At 39.4% G+C, this 16,201-nt stretch overlaps 2 protein-coding genes across 5 annotated transcripts in view; one reads left to right on the plus strand and one right to left on the minus strand.

Annotated features, from left to right (window-relative positions):
* Nucleotides 1–70: 70 nt before the first annotated feature.
* Nucleotides 71–1,866, minus strand: avpr2l (arginine vasopressin receptor 2, like; the record flags this gene model as incomplete). Its single annotated transcript, XM_081362782.1, has 2 exons — nucleotides 71–150; nucleotides 1,020–1,866. The coding sequence occupies 2 exons, from the start codon at nucleotides 1,864–1,866 to the stop codon at nucleotides 71–73; spliced, it is 927 nt and encodes a 308-aa protein (XP_081218908.1).
* Nucleotides 1,867–3,429: 1,563 nt separating this feature from the next.
* The window catches only part of apaf1 (apoptotic peptidase activating factor 1), a 47,794-nt gene continuing 35,022 nt past the window's right edge, over nucleotides 3,430–16,201 (plus strand). Inside the window, exons 1-22 of one of the 4 annotated variants that reach the window (XM_081362767.1) lie at nucleotides 3,430–3,596; nucleotides 6,669–6,889; nucleotides 6,972–7,161; nucleotides 7,248–7,445; nucleotides 8,144–8,333; nucleotides 8,450–8,562; nucleotides 8,868–8,999; nucleotides 9,305–9,543; nucleotides 9,641–9,808; nucleotides 9,900–10,031; nucleotides 10,144–10,257; nucleotides 10,403–10,587; nucleotides 10,691–10,817; nucleotides 10,894–11,019; nucleotides 11,213–11,353; nucleotides 12,368–12,493; nucleotides 12,751–12,903; nucleotides 13,214–13,342; nucleotides 14,193–14,318; nucleotides 14,429–14,548; nucleotides 14,642–14,767; nucleotides 15,603–15,719. In XM_081362767.1, coding sequence (XP_081218893.1) covers nucleotides 6,752–6,889; nucleotides 6,972–7,161; nucleotides 7,248–7,445; nucleotides 8,144–8,333; nucleotides 8,450–8,562; nucleotides 8,868–8,999; nucleotides 9,305–9,543; nucleotides 9,641–9,808; nucleotides 9,900–10,031; nucleotides 10,144–10,257; nucleotides 10,403–10,587; nucleotides 10,691–10,817; nucleotides 10,894–11,019; nucleotides 11,213–11,353; nucleotides 12,368–12,493; nucleotides 12,751–12,903; nucleotides 13,214–13,342; nucleotides 14,193–14,318; nucleotides 14,429–14,548; nucleotides 14,642–14,767; nucleotides 15,603–15,719 — 3,090 coding nt within the window. In that variant the 5' untranslated portion in view covers nucleotides 3,430–3,596; nucleotides 6,669–6,751. Of the gene's footprint in view, nucleotides 3,597–3,740; nucleotides 3,902–6,668; nucleotides 6,890–6,971; nucleotides 7,162–7,247; nucleotides 7,446–8,143; nucleotides 8,334–8,449; nucleotides 8,563–8,867; nucleotides 9,000–9,304; nucleotides 9,544–9,640; nucleotides 9,809–9,899; nucleotides 10,032–10,143; nucleotides 10,258–10,402; nucleotides 10,588–10,690; nucleotides 10,818–10,893; nucleotides 11,020–11,212; nucleotides 11,354–12,367; nucleotides 12,494–12,750; nucleotides 12,904–13,213; nucleotides 13,343–14,192; nucleotides 14,319–14,428; nucleotides 14,549–14,641; nucleotides 14,768–15,602; nucleotides 15,720–16,201 lie in introns of those variants that run through there. The other 3 variants (XM_081362770.1, XM_081362768.1, XM_081362769.1) reach the window with 3 other exon arrangements.

The raw sequence follows: 16,201 nt of genomic DNA on the forward strand, positions 1-16,201 counted from the left end.
GAGAAATTGGTGTATGCTGACACCATATTCATGCACTCGTCAGCACCAAGAACTTGTTGTCTGTGAGGCTCTAGCTGTAGTACAGGTAGATCCATGGGTTTGTGCAGCTGTTAAGACTGGCGAGGAGCATGATAGTGACAAACACGGGCCCTGTAGAACAGAAATGAGACTGTAAATAAAGAATCACAGACAAAAATAACAAATTGCACCTAGGAAGTGTTCAAACGTGGAACTTTTCTGTGCAAAAATATTGTGTGCACCATCTGGTGTCTGCAGGCAACCAAAACATAAAGCAGTTTAATCTGATCGGGTCCTTTGTGGGCCGGTGAATGGTTTTACTAATGGCTATATCTTGTATATCTGCAGCTGTGGGGAAATAGATTGTTAACGCAACAGAATGGTTGTGAGTAATCATATGCACATATATGATGGCTCATATACACTAATGGTCATTTAGTCACATCTGTTATCAACTTTGTGGTTATATTCCAACATATTGTGAAATGCATCTTATCATTTGTATTTGATCATATTACCATATATCACAATGCCGTTATATAATTTACATTCAGACTATTTTATTCTATTTAAATGTTTTAGGAAAAAAGTCAAAAATGTGTAGAAATATTGACAAATAAAATATTGTGAAATGTTTGTTGAAATATTTTATTATGATATTTAAAAGACATTTAAGATGCTGCACTTTTTTTACAGGTAGGCGGTTCACATCAAATAAGCAGATCATATGAACTCTACAGACGGTCAGATGTTCGTCACTGACTTTCAAGGTGATCTTTGGATTATCTCAAATCATACAGTTTTTTTTTTTACACAAATTTAGTTTATGCTGCTGTCCTTAAAGCAAAAGTAATTTTAATAATTAGTCATCTTGTAAATTTTTCAATGCAACTTTACACTCACTGTTATGTTAATTATTTGTATCTAAAAAATGTTGTATTAAATCATGTAAAAGCAAAATAGAAGCATCTCAGAGTGTCTTTTGGACAGCTTTGACTTACCTTGCGTGGGTGCACTGCTTGGACTCCAAGCTGACCAGAGCTGGACCACGAAGAATGGGCTCCAGCAGAGGGTGTACACCAGGATGATAATAAAAGTCATTTTGACAGTCTTCAGCATTGCGCTTGATATCCCTTTAGTGCTGGAGCGCCCATCACCTGCGCTGCCCTGCAAGGCTTTCCTCTTCATGTTGAAATAGATCCCTGCGCATATCTTTATCTGACAATACATCAAGATTACGGCTGGCAGAACAAACACGGATAAAGTGATCCACGTTATGTATATTTTGCCTCCCCAGGGCTCAATAAATGTCGCCCAGCAGTCGAAAACGTTCTTCTCAACTTCTTGGAGAGAGAAGATGAACATTTGCGGAGCGCTGAACGCCAGTGAGATGAGCCAGGCGGCGCTTATGCAAACATACCTGCGGAAAGACCCCCTGAAGAACGACACCATGGGTTTGCAGACCGCGTGATAGCGATCTATGGTCATGGCCACGATCATATACGTGGACGCAAACATCCCGACAACTTGAAGATACTTAACTGATCTGCACACCAGATCGGAGCCTTTGAACCGGTGCGTAATCTCCATGGATAACTGCGGCAGGACTTGGAAGAAAGCGACAACCAGGTCAGCCAGGCACAGGTGCAGAAGAAACAGCTGCGTTCGAGTGTGTCTTTTTCGTCTTTTCCAGAGGGCATGGAGAAGGAATAAATTGCTAAATGTTGCCAGCACGAAAATGGACCCCAGAACTGCAGCTTTCACGAGCGCAAAGTGTCCATCGGATAAACCAAACGCCTCGTGCGCACTGGATAAGTTACCGCTGCTGCAATTAAGGTTATCAGCCATCGTTAATTTAATCCTACCTAGTACCTGACTAGTTCATTTGTTATGTTTAGGGCGTTTGACTCCTGCAGTTGTTGAGCACTGACGCAAACGGCGCGGTGCGCTATATGGCACAAATTGGTCAAGACTCCAACGCGACTACCTGTGTTGCACGCACGTCAGGCATTTAGTCATACATCAAATAATGGGTTAAATAAACACTTGAAATCACCCCCCCCCCCCCCGAAATTTTTTACTTTTGAGGTCAGTGATGGCTGTATTCTTCCCATAATGCCCAATATCAAAGAGAAAAAAAATGGGTATTTGACAGCATGACATTTTTCTCTAAATAGCCTACTTGAAAAAAGAACCAGCCTTATCATCTGCAATATATGTAAGCTTGTACATTCGTACTCCAAAAATATTTAGGCCTAATTTAAAGATTTATTTGAATTGCGTGTATTGGAATTACGCAGTTTTAACATAAACTAATGCATTTAATGTGATGTATATTTGACTCAGTCATACACAATTGAACCAGGTAAGATTTCTGTAATATTAAAACCGAATGTGTTTTAAATACACAATATAACAAGGTTTATCATCGATAAATCCGAATAGTGTGTGTCAATATCATAAATTTCAACTAATTGCTATATATGTTCACGCGTTTTAACTGAATGTTTTTCTCTCTCACAATGAACATATTTATAATGATATTCTAATGCATTTTGAAAATATGATTATTTAGATCAAATCGAATAGATGCAAATAGTTAATGATAGGTTACCTTTGCCGTATTTTTGGAATGCAGAAATCACCTGTTTCTTGCACATTTAATTTGTGTATGACTGACAAATATGCATCACATTAATGTTAAAACCGTCTAATCTAAATGCAATTCAAATACATAAATCGAATGTATAATTGAGTGTAGGCCTATATTGCATAACTGAGTGTATATTTTAACCTAAAATATTAATTAAAATCACAAATAGACCAATATAAACTGAAATGCGAGAGAGAGAGAGAGAGAGAGAGAGAGAGAGAGAGAGAGAGAGAGAGAGAGTGTGTGTGTGTGTGTGTGTGTGTGTGTGTGTGTGTGTGTGAGTGAGATTCAACCAAAGCCTCATTTAACAATAGGCTAAAGTTCATATTCAAACTGCATATTCTAATAAATTCTAAAGCATTTCACTTCATTATGTACATTTTGAGGTCAATGAAGTAAAGTCTGTCTTTTAAGCCTCATTCAGCCTTTAGTGTTTATACAAGAAAACACTGCAGACAATGAACTGATTTTGATATTTCATTTGACTAAAGAGGATTGTGACTAATAAGCTGCTATGTATGATAAATAAAAAAATAAAAATAAACATTCTTATCATTAGTCAATTTGAAAGACTAAATTATGAAATTCCAAGCAAAAATAAACTCCTTTTTTATTCGGGGAAAAAAATGATGTTCGATGTTAATTCTGAAGTTACTGCCATGTGTTTTGTCTGCCTAGTTACAGTCATATCAAACTCTGCATTACCTCAGCAGGTCACGTGACTTCATGGCGTTTCGCTATTGGTCAAGGCGCACCGGGGAAGTTGTTTGTGTCAAAAAGCAGGAAGCGCACATTTTCAGGGACGGACAATTGGAATGCTTTTTAAACTGGATTTCTTTGGAATGTCTCACTGAACGTCACTGGTCTCAGTGTAGCAGGAAATATTCTGTCATGTCTCATTATTTCTCCCCGAAGCACAGTATCTGTAAGTATATGCATGTCTTTTAAAATTAATTTCGATGTTCTCCCTGTCTTAACTAACTGATCGGAAGTCAGTTAATAGTCACTACTATGGGCTGATGAGCCACACCTGAGTCTATAAATTAAGCATATCGAACACATTTAATTCTTACTGAGCGTCCTAGTAGGTTCTCAACTAATAGGCTCTGAAGTAATATAGGCTATTACGTTTTCTAGACGCACGCCTTGTTCGCATTAATTATTCACTACATTCAGTATTTGTACCGTGAGAGACAGACCGTCTTTTGCTTCTTATTCAGTGACATGACAGTAAGTACCTAACAGTATGTCCACACCATAGACTGTAAAAACACACCTGTATTTTTATTGTCTCGGTATGTTAATTAAGTCTTAGTTTTGGTTTACTTTATAATACTTGTTTAGCGTATTCTGCTCATGTTGTTCGTTATATTTTGACCTGTTATCAGATTCATAACTTTGATAAGGCCTGTCATGCACTACCAGGTAAAAAAAAACGTTTGTTTATAGGGGTTTAAAGTCAGTTGTTAGACACTATCCTGCTTGGCATTTGTAGTAGCCATTACCAAGTCCCATATTTTATATAAAGCAAAATATTTAGGGTAATTTGTGTTAATAAGAGTTTATTAAGCAAATGTATTCGTTTGGCATCCTTCCGATAGAAGATATAGGCCTAGTGCCAGGCTTAATTCAACGTTGCTTTAGAACAATTAGCGTTCACCAGTCGGTTATGATTCAGCTGCTGTTACTACAAGTAACTTATAACAGCTATTCATGAAGGGTATTATTATTATTAATTATTATTATTTTTATTATTTAGCAAATTCATCCTTTTGCCATTCTCCCGCTAGGAGAATAGTGCTTGGCTTAATTGAACGTTGCTACACAACATAATTAGCGAGCTAAGCAGTTATTATGGTGCAGATGCTGTCTTTTAAAGCGAGGGATAGTTCACCCAAAAATGAAAATTGTCATTGACTCAACCTCATGTTGTTCCAAACCTGTATGAGTTTCTTCTGTTGAACACAAAAGATAATATTTAAAACAATGTTGGAAACCAAAGAGTTGACCTGGACATTGACTTCCAAGTATTTATTTTTTCCTACTATGGATGTCAGTGGGTGCTGTCAACTGTCTGATTACCAAAATTCTTCAAAAATCATCTTTTGTGTTCAACAGAAGAAAAACGCATACAGGTTTGGAACAACTTGAGGGTAAAATTTTATTTGATACACTATCCCTTTAAGTCTATTAAATGGTAACAGTCACTCAAGAAATAATAATAATAATAAAATGTTAGTTTATGAAAGTTCATCCTTTGTGGCATCCTTCGATAAAAGATGGTGCCTGGCTTAATTGAACATTGCTATGCAGAAATATGACTCACTATTTAGTGGATTTTGTGCTGGCTAGTCAGAAGCCAGTATTGGAACTATTCCTTTATAGCTTTTAAAAAATTTTAGGGAGCAGGTTTTCCCATTCTAAAGGCCTGTTCACAACAGGAACTATACAAATAAACAGATCTATTTTGATAAATTAATCCATAAAATTTTGTCCACACAACATGCAAATACATGGTTTATTCTGTTCTACCACTTTAAATCCTTCTGAAAGTACCGTTCCTTAATAAAACCGTGTGTTATTGTTATACACTTACCAGTCACTTTATTAGGTACACCTGTTCAACTGCTTGTTCACTCAGATCTAATCAGCCAATCACAGAGCAGCATCTTGATGCATTTAGGCATGTAGACACGGTCAAGATAATCTGCTGAAGTTCAAACTGAGCTTAAGAATTGGGGGGAAAAGTTGATTTTAGTGACTTTGAACATGGCATGTTTGTTGGTACCAGAGGGGCTGGTCTGAGGATTTCAAAAACTGCTGATTTTCCACACACAATCATCTTTAGGGTTTACAGAGAATGGTCTGAAAAAGAGAAAGTAAGCAGCAGCTCTGCAGGTGAAAATGCCTTGTTGAAGCCAGAGGTCAGAAGAGAGTGGCCAAACTGGTTCGAGCTGATAGAAAGGCAACAGTCACTCAAATAACCACTTGTTACAACTGAGGTTTGTAGAAAAGCATCTCTGAACGCACAACACGTAGATCTTTGAAGCAAATGGGCTGCAGCAGCAGAAGACACACGGGTGCCACTCCTGTCAACTAAGAACAGGAAACTGACGGTAAAAGTTGCACGGACTCACCAAAATTGCACAGTAGTAAATTGAAAAAAGGCTGCAATTTGCATGGGTTTACTAAAATTACACAATAGAAGATTGCCTGGTATGATGAGTCTCAATTTCTGCTGTGACATTAAGAAAGTAGCGGCAGATTTTGGTGTAAACAACATGAAAGCATGGCTCCATCCAACAGTTCAGGCTGGTGCTGGTGGTGTAATGGTGTGAGGGATATTTTCTTGGCACTTTTTGGGCCCCTTAGTAACAATTGAGCATTGTTTAAACGCCACAGCCTACCTGTGTATTGATGCTGACCATGTCCTTCCCTTTATGACCACAGTGTACCAATTTTCTGGTAGCTACTTCCATCAGGATAATGTGCCATATCATAAAGCTCAAATCATTTCAAACTGGTTTCTTGAACATGAGGAGTTTACTTTACTCAAATGGCATTCACAATCACCAGATCTCAAGCCAATAGAGAACCTTTGGGATGTGGTGGAACGGGAGATTCGCATCATGGATGTGTAGCCGACAAATCTGCAACAAATGTGTGATGCTGTCATGTCAGTATGGTCCAAAATCTCTGAGAAATGCACCTTGTTGAATCAATGCCACTAAGAATTAAGGCATTTCTGAAGGTAAAAGGCGGTCCAACCCGGTACTAGCAAGGTGTACCCAACAAAGTGGCCAGTTATTCCTTCGTTCTAGTTATTGTCCTTGGTGCGAACAGGCCTTAAATTAGGATCTCAAAAATGCAATAACTTAAAGATTTTAACAGAAATCACCATGATAACTAAACAGATCAGATGGTGTTTTGACTGTCTGTAATATGGCCCTTGTTTGAGTAAATAAAATGCCTAATTTGTACTCTCTCTCCCACTTAGTTTGATGCAGACTGCCCTGTTGCGCTAAATAACACTCAATCAACTGCAGTGTTGTTCAGAAGAGCGCCGCAGCTTATGTGGAGATGGAGGAACGTGCTCGCAGCTGTCTGCTGCGCTCCAAAGCCACTTTGGAGCAGGACATCAAAGCCTCCTACTTGATGGACCACATGGTCAGCGATGGCGTCTTGACGAATGACGAAGAAGCGATGGTGCTTAACAAGGTCTGTTGTGGTGTTCAAACATGCTGTTTTACTTCTATAAAGAGGGAATTCAAGTTAAGTTTCCTTATTTCTGCTTCTCCAGGCCACTAGAAGAGAGCAGGCGGCAGCCCTGCTCGAGGTGCTGTTGAGGAAAGACAACAGGGCATACATCTCCTTATACAATGCACTGATCAGAGAGAGTTACGGAGATCTAGCCAACCTCCTCCACAGTGACCTGCCTCTGCTCAGCCCCGAGGGAGAGAGGAGCTTTGCTGATGGAGTGTCTCCCTCTGGTAACCACTTTAGCCACTTGGACATGTATGAACTTGTCTTTGAAGTAGGCAAGTATGAGATACAAGAGTTTTTGCTTTTATTGTAGTCCAGGCGATTCTGAGTGATGGTGGGGTGCCTCAGAGACCCGTTGTGTTTGTCAGCCGTCCCGCTCTGCTGAACCTGATCCGGCAGAAGCTGTACCAGCTGCAGAAGACACCAGGCTGGGTCACAGTTTTTGGCATGGCGGGCTCAGGGAAGTCTGTGATGGCTGCCGAGGCTGTTCGAGACCATGCCCTCATTAAGGGTAATAAGTTCACTTATGTGTTTAGAATGTCATTTGCATAAAACATGCACAAACCATTTCCATATAAGGGCTTTCAGCAAACACTTTCCTTGCATACTTTCATCACTCTCGTCAAAATTGCCGCTGTTTGCAGACGTGCTCTCGCCCCGGCCTCTAGCAGTGTCAAATGTGCCTTTCTCACCAGTTCAAACTCAAAAAAGATATTTATACAGACCCAGATTACAGACCTCTCATTAGCCAACTGTACACGTGTGCTAGATCTTATTTTGATATATCCTGTTATTCAGAGAAACCTCACAGCTGAAGCTATAACACAGCTTTTCTTACTCTTTAACTTTATGATGAAGTGTATTTAAGATGAAATGAAATTATATTTAATTTTATTATATAATTTTAAATATGGATTAAATTGCCTAATACAATTAATGCAACATACTTTAATATATTTAGTCATGTTAGGATGAAATATAACTTGTTTGGTTTTGTTTTGATGTTGATCTCAAAATCGTCCGTACACACTTCACGCACATTTTTGCATACGCATGTTAGTGAATGAGACCCAGTATTTGTTTGAAAAGAAGTGGATGAATCAATCAATTAAAAGTAAGCTATTTAGAGTGGAAGTATGTTTGAGTTTATTTTCTAAAAGCCCACAGGGCTAAAAGTGGCCATATTTTATGTATTTTTCTCTTCTTTAGAGTGTTTTCCAGATGGTATTCACTGGCTTTCTGTTGGCCAATGTGAGCGGGCAGACCTGCTAGTAAGGATGCAGTCTCTATGTTTCCGATTGGAGCAGGGTCAAAGTTCAGAAGCCAGTCATCGACCACCCTGCTCTGTGGAGGAGGCCAAAGAGCGCCTGCGGTTCCTAATACTCCGCAGATTCCCCAGGTGAGTGCTGGACTCATAAGGTGTCTTTTACTATAACACTTCAAAATAAAATTAATTTTTACAAATACTTGCCTTTTCTTTGACATCAGCTGCTTCCTCTTATGTACATCCATCAGGTCCCTGCTGATTCTGGACGATGTCTGGGACAGCTCTGCTCTCAGGTCCTTTGATATTCAGTGCCGAGTTCTTCTGACCACGCGCAACCGAGGTCTGACTGACTCTGTAAGCGGTGAGTAGTTAATTTTAGTGTGTCCAGTTTGCATTGTATTGATTGACACAGTGAGAGGCTATTCCTAAAAAGTCTAGTTTTGTAAGTGACTTGGTGGATATTGTGCCTGCTTGCGTCTGAGTTTTGAATCCAAGGCAAATTCTGCACTAAATGAAATTACATTAATTACATTAACTCTGGTCTTTGAGATAAGCTATTTTCAGATGAGGTTATGAGAGAAATGTTCTTTTGTCTGTATTATTGCTGTTATCTTGCAAAATTCATTAGGTTTCATCCTGTTTCTGTGTGCTTTGTTTTTTGTGAAGGTACAAGGTTTGAAGTGCCTGTTGAAAACGGTCTAGATGAGGATAAAGCCCTGGAAATTCTTGCTTTGTATGTCAATGGGAAACCACAGAAACTTCCAGACCAGGCCCGCAGCATTGTGAGCGAATGTAAAGGTACAACTTGCTTTTTTATGCTAAATGTGATCACTGCATTTCTCAACCGCTCATTGTCCTCTACCTCACCTTATGATCGCAGTGTCATGTTCACATCATGAGATGTTTTCTGAAATCACTTTTGTCTAATTTTAATAATTACAAATTTAATGACTTGGTAAATCATCGTTGCCCTATATTGGTCTATCTCCTTTGAATAACAATTGAGTAATAGTACTTCATTACTACTGTGTACCATAGAATTAAGTACTAACACTGAAGTACTTTAAACCCCTGACCGTTGTAAATGTTTCTCCTTCCTTTAGGTTCTCCTTTGGTGGTTTCTCTGATTGGAGCTCTGTTGAGGGAGTTCCCTGACCGCTGGAGCTATTACCTTCGGCTGCTGCAGAGGAAGCAATTCAAGCGGATCCGTAAGTCATCGTCCTATGACTATGAAGCTCTGGACCAGGCCATGGACGCCAGCCTGCAGGTTCTGGAGCCTGAACACCAAAATCTATACAGAGACCTGAGCATCATGCAGAAAGACATCAAAGTGCCTGCTAAGGTTAGACAGAAAATCTCATGTCTCATTGTCGCTTATTTTTATATTAGTCTGTATTCAAAGTTTATTTTGGTTTTATTCGTTGTTTTCTGTCATGCAGGTTCTGTCGGTGCTGTGGGGTCTTGAGTTGGAGGAGGTGGAGGATGTCCTACAGGAATTTGTGAATAAATCACTGCTGTTTCGGGACTGTAACCAGCGACCGTATCTCTATTACCTTCACGATCTGCAGCTGGACTTTCTCACTGAACAGAATCGTGATCAAATTGCTGTGAGTTATATTGCTTTTTTTTTTTTTTTTTTTTTTTTTTTTTAAAGTGACAAACAGCAAAGAACATGGTCTGAATTCATTTCTCCTGTAGGAACTACATAAAAAGATGGTCCGTCAGTACCAGCAGTTCTATAATGAAAGCCCACCCAGATCTGGAGATAAAGAATGCTCGTATTGGTACCACTTCCTCCCGTACCACATGGCTAAAGCGGGACTGTCTAAGGTAATGCTACAGTATGACCTACACTAACACTTCCCCTCCTCTGGAGTTTATGTAGGCTCTTCTAATAATTACTTTGCATTATTAACACAAAATTTTCCTTTCTTTTTTTTAGGAGCTTTATTCACTGATGTTTTCCTTGGACTGGGTCAAAGAAAAAGCTCAGGTTATGGGATCTGCTCATCTCATCAACGACTATGTAGAATATGGTGAAATTCTAGACAAAGAGGTATTTATACAGTTTAAGTTATATTTTCTGATGTTCCTCAATTGTACATCTCGATCAGAAATGATTTGCGTTTTTATTGGAAAGAAAAAATGGCCATAGAATGCAAATGATTTGTATAAAAAGGCCTGTAATGTTTTCCACACAGAATAGTGAGGTGAGACTGCAGTTTCAGGAGTTCCTCTCTCTGAACGGACATCAGCTGGAGCAGAGGCCGTTTCCTGACGTAGTGCAGTTGGCTCTGTCTCAGCCCGCGTGCTCTGAGGTTTACAGGCAGGCCTTGATGCAAGCGCAGAGAAGGGCCAGTAGAGGGCAGCTCTATCTGGACTGGGTGTATGTGTCCCTCTCAGAACTGCCTCATACAGTGGCTTTCGTGTAGTAAATGAGATTTTGATTTAAAGTGTGTAGTAAATGAGATTTTGATTTGACACTTTAGGAACAAAAATAATCAGGACAGTTTGTCCCGGCTGGTCATGCATCCTCACCAGGGGTCCGTCTACTATGCTTGCTTCTCCAAAGATGGGAGTAAAATTGCCTCTTGTGGGGCCAGCAAGACGTTGCGGGTAAATATACATTTGTGTCCTGACACTGTGCTGTTTTATGTGACTGGCAAAATATTTGCCTATTTGTCCTCATTAGGTGTTTAAAACAACCTCTGGAGAGAAACTCCTGGAGCTTCAGGCTCATGACGAAGAAGTTCTGTGCTGTGCCTTCTCCCCCGATGACCGTCAAATAGCAACCTGCTCCAGTGACAGGAAGGTTAAGGTCAGTGTCTGTCTCCGTGCCAATTTTATTTGTAGGTCAATATCTTTTTGTAGGTCAACAGTTGGCTCCAGAATGATTCTTTTAATATTCAACCTCCTGTTCCAATCCAAACCTCCGGTTTCTAATACAAAGTGCTGTGTGTACATTGTTCAAAAATGAGCCAGGAGAATGAGAAGTGTTTTGTGTGTTGTAGTTGTGGAATGTTGAGCGAGGCATTCTTATCAAAGTGTTTGGGGAGGAACATGAGGAACAGATAAACCACTGCCAGTTCACCAACACAGGCCGACGTGTCCTGCTGGCCACCTGCTCAAACGACAAATTCACCAACACCAAGGTCAGATGCTTTTAGAGTTCTTGAGTTCTGCTTTTACTTTTGAATGCAGTCTTTAGAATTTTTAGTAGTTTAGAAATTAACAATAATTAAATTCATTTGTAGAATTTACTTTGACATTTTTTTAGAATTTCTTTTTAAATCATTTTACTAGTGTTTTTTACATCCCATTTATTGCTAAACCTTTGTGAAACTCTTGACTACATTTTATGAATATTGTTAGTAATTATTCTAATGAACCTTAAGCGCTTGTAACACTAATCTTATTCCTTTTAGAGTCTGACATGATTGGTTCATTGAGTCAGTTCAGTAACCCCTCCAAGGACTCCACTTAAACAATGAGTTCACAATGAGTCTATGTATAATAATACAAATATTCTAATAAAATCGCCTCATGTCACGGGTGCATAGCGGGTGTGTGTTAGTCTTGCTCCAAAGTGTTTGATAATTAAATCCTTATCTGCACTTTTTTTGCTCCATTCATTTCCTCTTTCCACATTTAGAGTCAGATTTGGTGAACATGAGTAATGCGAGTGACAGCTGGTAGGATGCTCACTCGGAACAGCAGAGGAGGGGAACGGGGCAGCCGTGTAATTTTTACAGCTTGTGAAATGTTCACAGAATTGTGGGAGATCTGTAGGAGTGTAACAGCAGGAGTCTGCAGTTTAGCTGTATTCATTTGAGGGTGCGAAAACAGAGTGATCGCACGGGTGTCAAAAACGTAATGAGAGCACCCCCCAACCAGTGAAGGCGTGAACACAAAAGGGGCATTTCGTGGAATATCTCTGCATGAGGCGCGAAAGAAACACCCTGAAATAAGATTTAGAGAATGTAACGGCAGATGTGTTGAACTCAAGACAGTTCCTGTTTTTTCTCTTATATTAGCGGTCCTGTTCCATAAACCTTGAACAGTGTTCAAGACCCCTACACCAAACACACATTATCCATTTATTCCTGAATCCGTGTCCTGCCTTTTTACACTGCTTTCCTTTTCTCCCATCTCCATCTTTGCTGCAGCTATGGAACCCCAACAAGCAGACCTCTCAAAACACTATGTTTGGACACATGGAACCAGTCAATCACTGCTGCTTCTCCCCTAATGACGCTTACCTCGCCACTTCATCCAGTGACGGCACCTTGAAGGTGAGGCCTTTTCAAAATTGGTTTGCCTACCGACTAGTTATTTTGTTATTTGCTTGCTTATATAAGCTTGCTTTCATTTTGTAATTTTTGTAGTTTTAAATGAATGAATTTTTTTCATTTAAAATATATTTTATTGTAAGTAAAAACAAGACTTCTGATCTACAATTAGATGTTCTCTTTTCTATATTTAAATTCACCTTTATTAGAAATGCTGGATCATCTTGATGATGCATTTCTTGCACTTTTGTATCTGGCAGCTGTTTGAGGTGTCGTCTGCGAACGAGTGGAAATCAATCGATGTCAACAGTTTTTTCCCAGAGAGTGACGACGAAGTAAAAGCCATTGTGAAATGCAGCACTTGGTCAGCTGACGGCTCACGGATCATTTGTGCTGCCAGGAACGCTGTGTTTGTAAGTGATTTTGCGAGTGGTGTTGTGAAATAAGTTGGCACTGCCACTCAATATTTTTGATTTGGTGCCTGTAACAGCTTGATTTTTGAAGCCTGATTCACGACTATCACACAAACTAATTAAAATGATCATAGGAAAAATCCTATGAATAATCTTCTTTAATGCACAAACTAAAGGTAAAGCTTTAATAAAACTCTTTCAGTACTCAGGCTGTCAGAAAAGATTAACGTACTGTGTGGGTGATTTTGCTTCTGCTTCTCTTGTGCTCATGATTTGCTTTAACTGTATATTGTCTGTTGTATGCATGTAGGTGTTTGACGTACAAACATCAGACATGCTGCTGGAGATGAAGACGAGTCGTCTGAGCACAATTCAGTATTGCCACGCGTGTCCCAACAGCAGCCTGCTGGCCGTCGCTCTCTCTCATTACACTGTAGAGGTACGCCACACCACAGCGCTAAAATGTGCAGATTTTGTGCAAGCATTTCCAAACCTATTTGTTCTCTTCTAACTCTGGGTCCCCCCCATACAATAGGTTTGTGTGACCAACTGACCAAAATGTTAATATGCTCTTAATTAATCACTTAAATCATCCTCTCTGCTGTTGCTCTTAAATATCATACATGTTTAGGAAAGCAATTTAAAAATGAGTATTGTTATATCTTTATAGTACACTGTTCAAAAGTTTGGGTCTCTTATGATCACCAAGTTTGCATTTATTTTATCAGAAATAAAGAAATTGTGAAATAACAATGATTTTTTTTTCTATTTTAATATATAAACTTCAAATGTAATTTTAGCAGCCAGTTCTTTAGTGTCACATGATATTTCAGAAATCATTCTAATATGCTGATTTGGTGACATTTCATAAATGTTTCTCAGACAAGAAGCTTTTTTTTTTTTAAGTTGAATATTTTTGTGGAAACTTTTTTTCTTTTTTTTTCTCAAGATTCTTTCAAATAGTTAAAAAGAACAGCATTTATCTTGTCACAAATGTCTTGGCTGCCAATTTGGTCATTTAATGCATCTTTTCTGAATAAAAGTATTAATTACTCTTAACTGACCCCAAACTTTTGAACTGTAGTGCTTTATAAGATTTAACAACCAGAGCAGATTCACATGATGTTCACAGGACAAGCAGTTAAGAAGTTACATGCTTGTCGTGTGCTACCCTTGTCCAATGTTATTAGCTCAGAATAATTAAATGAGAACAAACAATGTAAAGCATGGAGTAAGCCTGGCTAATGATGTAAAAACCCACTGTGGTACTAAGGACTGTTGTTTTTCAGCTGTGGAACTTTGAGACCAGTAAAAAGAAAGCCGAATGCAACGGTCACCTGAGCTGGGTTCATTGTGTCCAGTTTTCACCCGACGGCTCACTGCTGCTGTCCTCTTCTGATGATCAGACCATTAGAGTAAGCTAGCGATTTGTCCCTCTCTTCCTGTAGTGTGATTTTTAGTTTTTTTCAGTTATTCTTTGAACAGTATTGACCTGTTATCACAACAATTGTTAACGCTTGTCTAGCTGTGGGAGACAGACCAGGTTCACACCACCTCCGCTGTGGCTCTGAAGCGGGACACTGATGTTCTCTTCTCCCTGAGCGACGTTACAATAGTGGCAGCCGACAGCAGAAACCGACTACAGGTACTGTTCACCAGAGCATCTATTGTTAGCTTACAGCTGTTTTTGTTTGATTGCATTTTATATGACATGTGATGTTGCATTGTGAAACTTCAGGTACAGGCTGCATCCACAGGCGCTATTCTGTACGAGAGTGAAGAGTTGCCGTCCAGGATTCGCTGTACTTGTATCAGCAGAAATGCTGCTTTTGTGTCACTGGGAACTGAGGATGGATCTGTACAGGTACTGCAGCTCACCTGTGGGGTGTCTTCATCGCCAGTTGTCTCATCCTAATATTATGCTCGTTTTGAATGGGAGTCTCTGGGCATGCAAGGCACTCTGGGTAAAAATAGCCTTCAAGATGCTTGGGTGTTTTGACTCGCCTCAGGCAGTGATTTACCGTGGCTGTCAACTGCACTCAGCCCTCTAATCTCTCGCCCTTCCTTTCCCAAACCATTCCCTTCTGTCTCTACTGAATGTCGTCATTCTGGAGGCGAGTGTTGTCCTCCTGTGTGTGCTATAGTGTAATGGATGTGACTTGATATGTTTGGGACAAAGGGGAAGCCTAGAGGTAACGGCTAACTGATGGAATGAAATTGTGTTCTCCATCCTCTCAGATTTATTACACCCCTTTACTGCCAAACAACCATTTATTTAACAGAGAAAGACACAGATTTAGAGAAGCAGTTAAATGAATGTAAAATGCATAAAACTTTAATGTTCCAGGTTCAATACAAATGAAGCTGTTTACCACAGGCCATTACAAAAACTATTTTTTTATTTAAATGTATTTAAGTCATTTTTATATATTTAAATTAACTTTTGTCATTCTAATGTTTATAGTTGTTGACTTGTGTACTTTCTTTCGAAAAATGTTTCACTTCATCTGCAGTAATGCTGGTACCATTATGAAACATCAGAGGGCGCCAAATGGCTACTGAGCAAAACATTGCAAGCGTACTAACTACTCACAACTAAAGCAATTGTAGTGTTGTGAATGCAGTTAGTCTGTAATGGTGCATTTCTTGCAGGTCTGCAAGTTGTAGTAGAAAGATGAGAACTGTGTTTGTGTGCGCAGACAGGAAGAGTGAAAGTTAGACAGTTTCTGAAGAACGTTGGATGGAGAACCTTGCAGCTGCTGAACTTACAGCGTGATTTTGTGGTGGCACTAGGGCTAGAGACAGGTACAGTGCAGGTATGGTGAGTGGAAGTGTATGTGTGAAATGTATTTTAGGCAGTTTACATTTGACATCTTTATTCAGCGATTATTTAAAATAAATCCTGAATGGTTAAGTTTCCACCAAAAAAAAAAACTGTTTTAAAAAACTGATTTTAACAATGTTTTAAAAATTGATAGTGTGAAATTGACATTGAATTGTTTCTTGAGCACCAAATCAGGATATTAGAATAATTTCTGAAGGATCATGTGACCTCGTGTGTTCTGTACACATTCATCCATGACTTCTGAATCTGCTTTTCCGCAGCATTTGATCCTGATGACGCTCACATAAGACCAGAACACCAGCCTGCAAACACAAATACCACATTTTTTCCCTCAAAAACACAGCCCGTGCTCCCGTAGCCCCAGGCAGCTTTAAGTTTGTGTCGAAGCTTTAGAGGCAGCAGAGAGGGCCGATAGTCAGTCTGTTGGTCTTGAATGTCTAACGGAGAGGGGCG

Source organism: Scardinius erythrophthalmus (assembly GCF_964197995.2).
Source record: "Scardinius erythrophthalmus genome assembly, chromosome: 4".
NCBI classification, from domain to species: Eukaryota; Metazoa; Chordata; class Actinopteri; order Cypriniformes; family Leuciscidae; genus Scardinius; species Scardinius erythrophthalmus.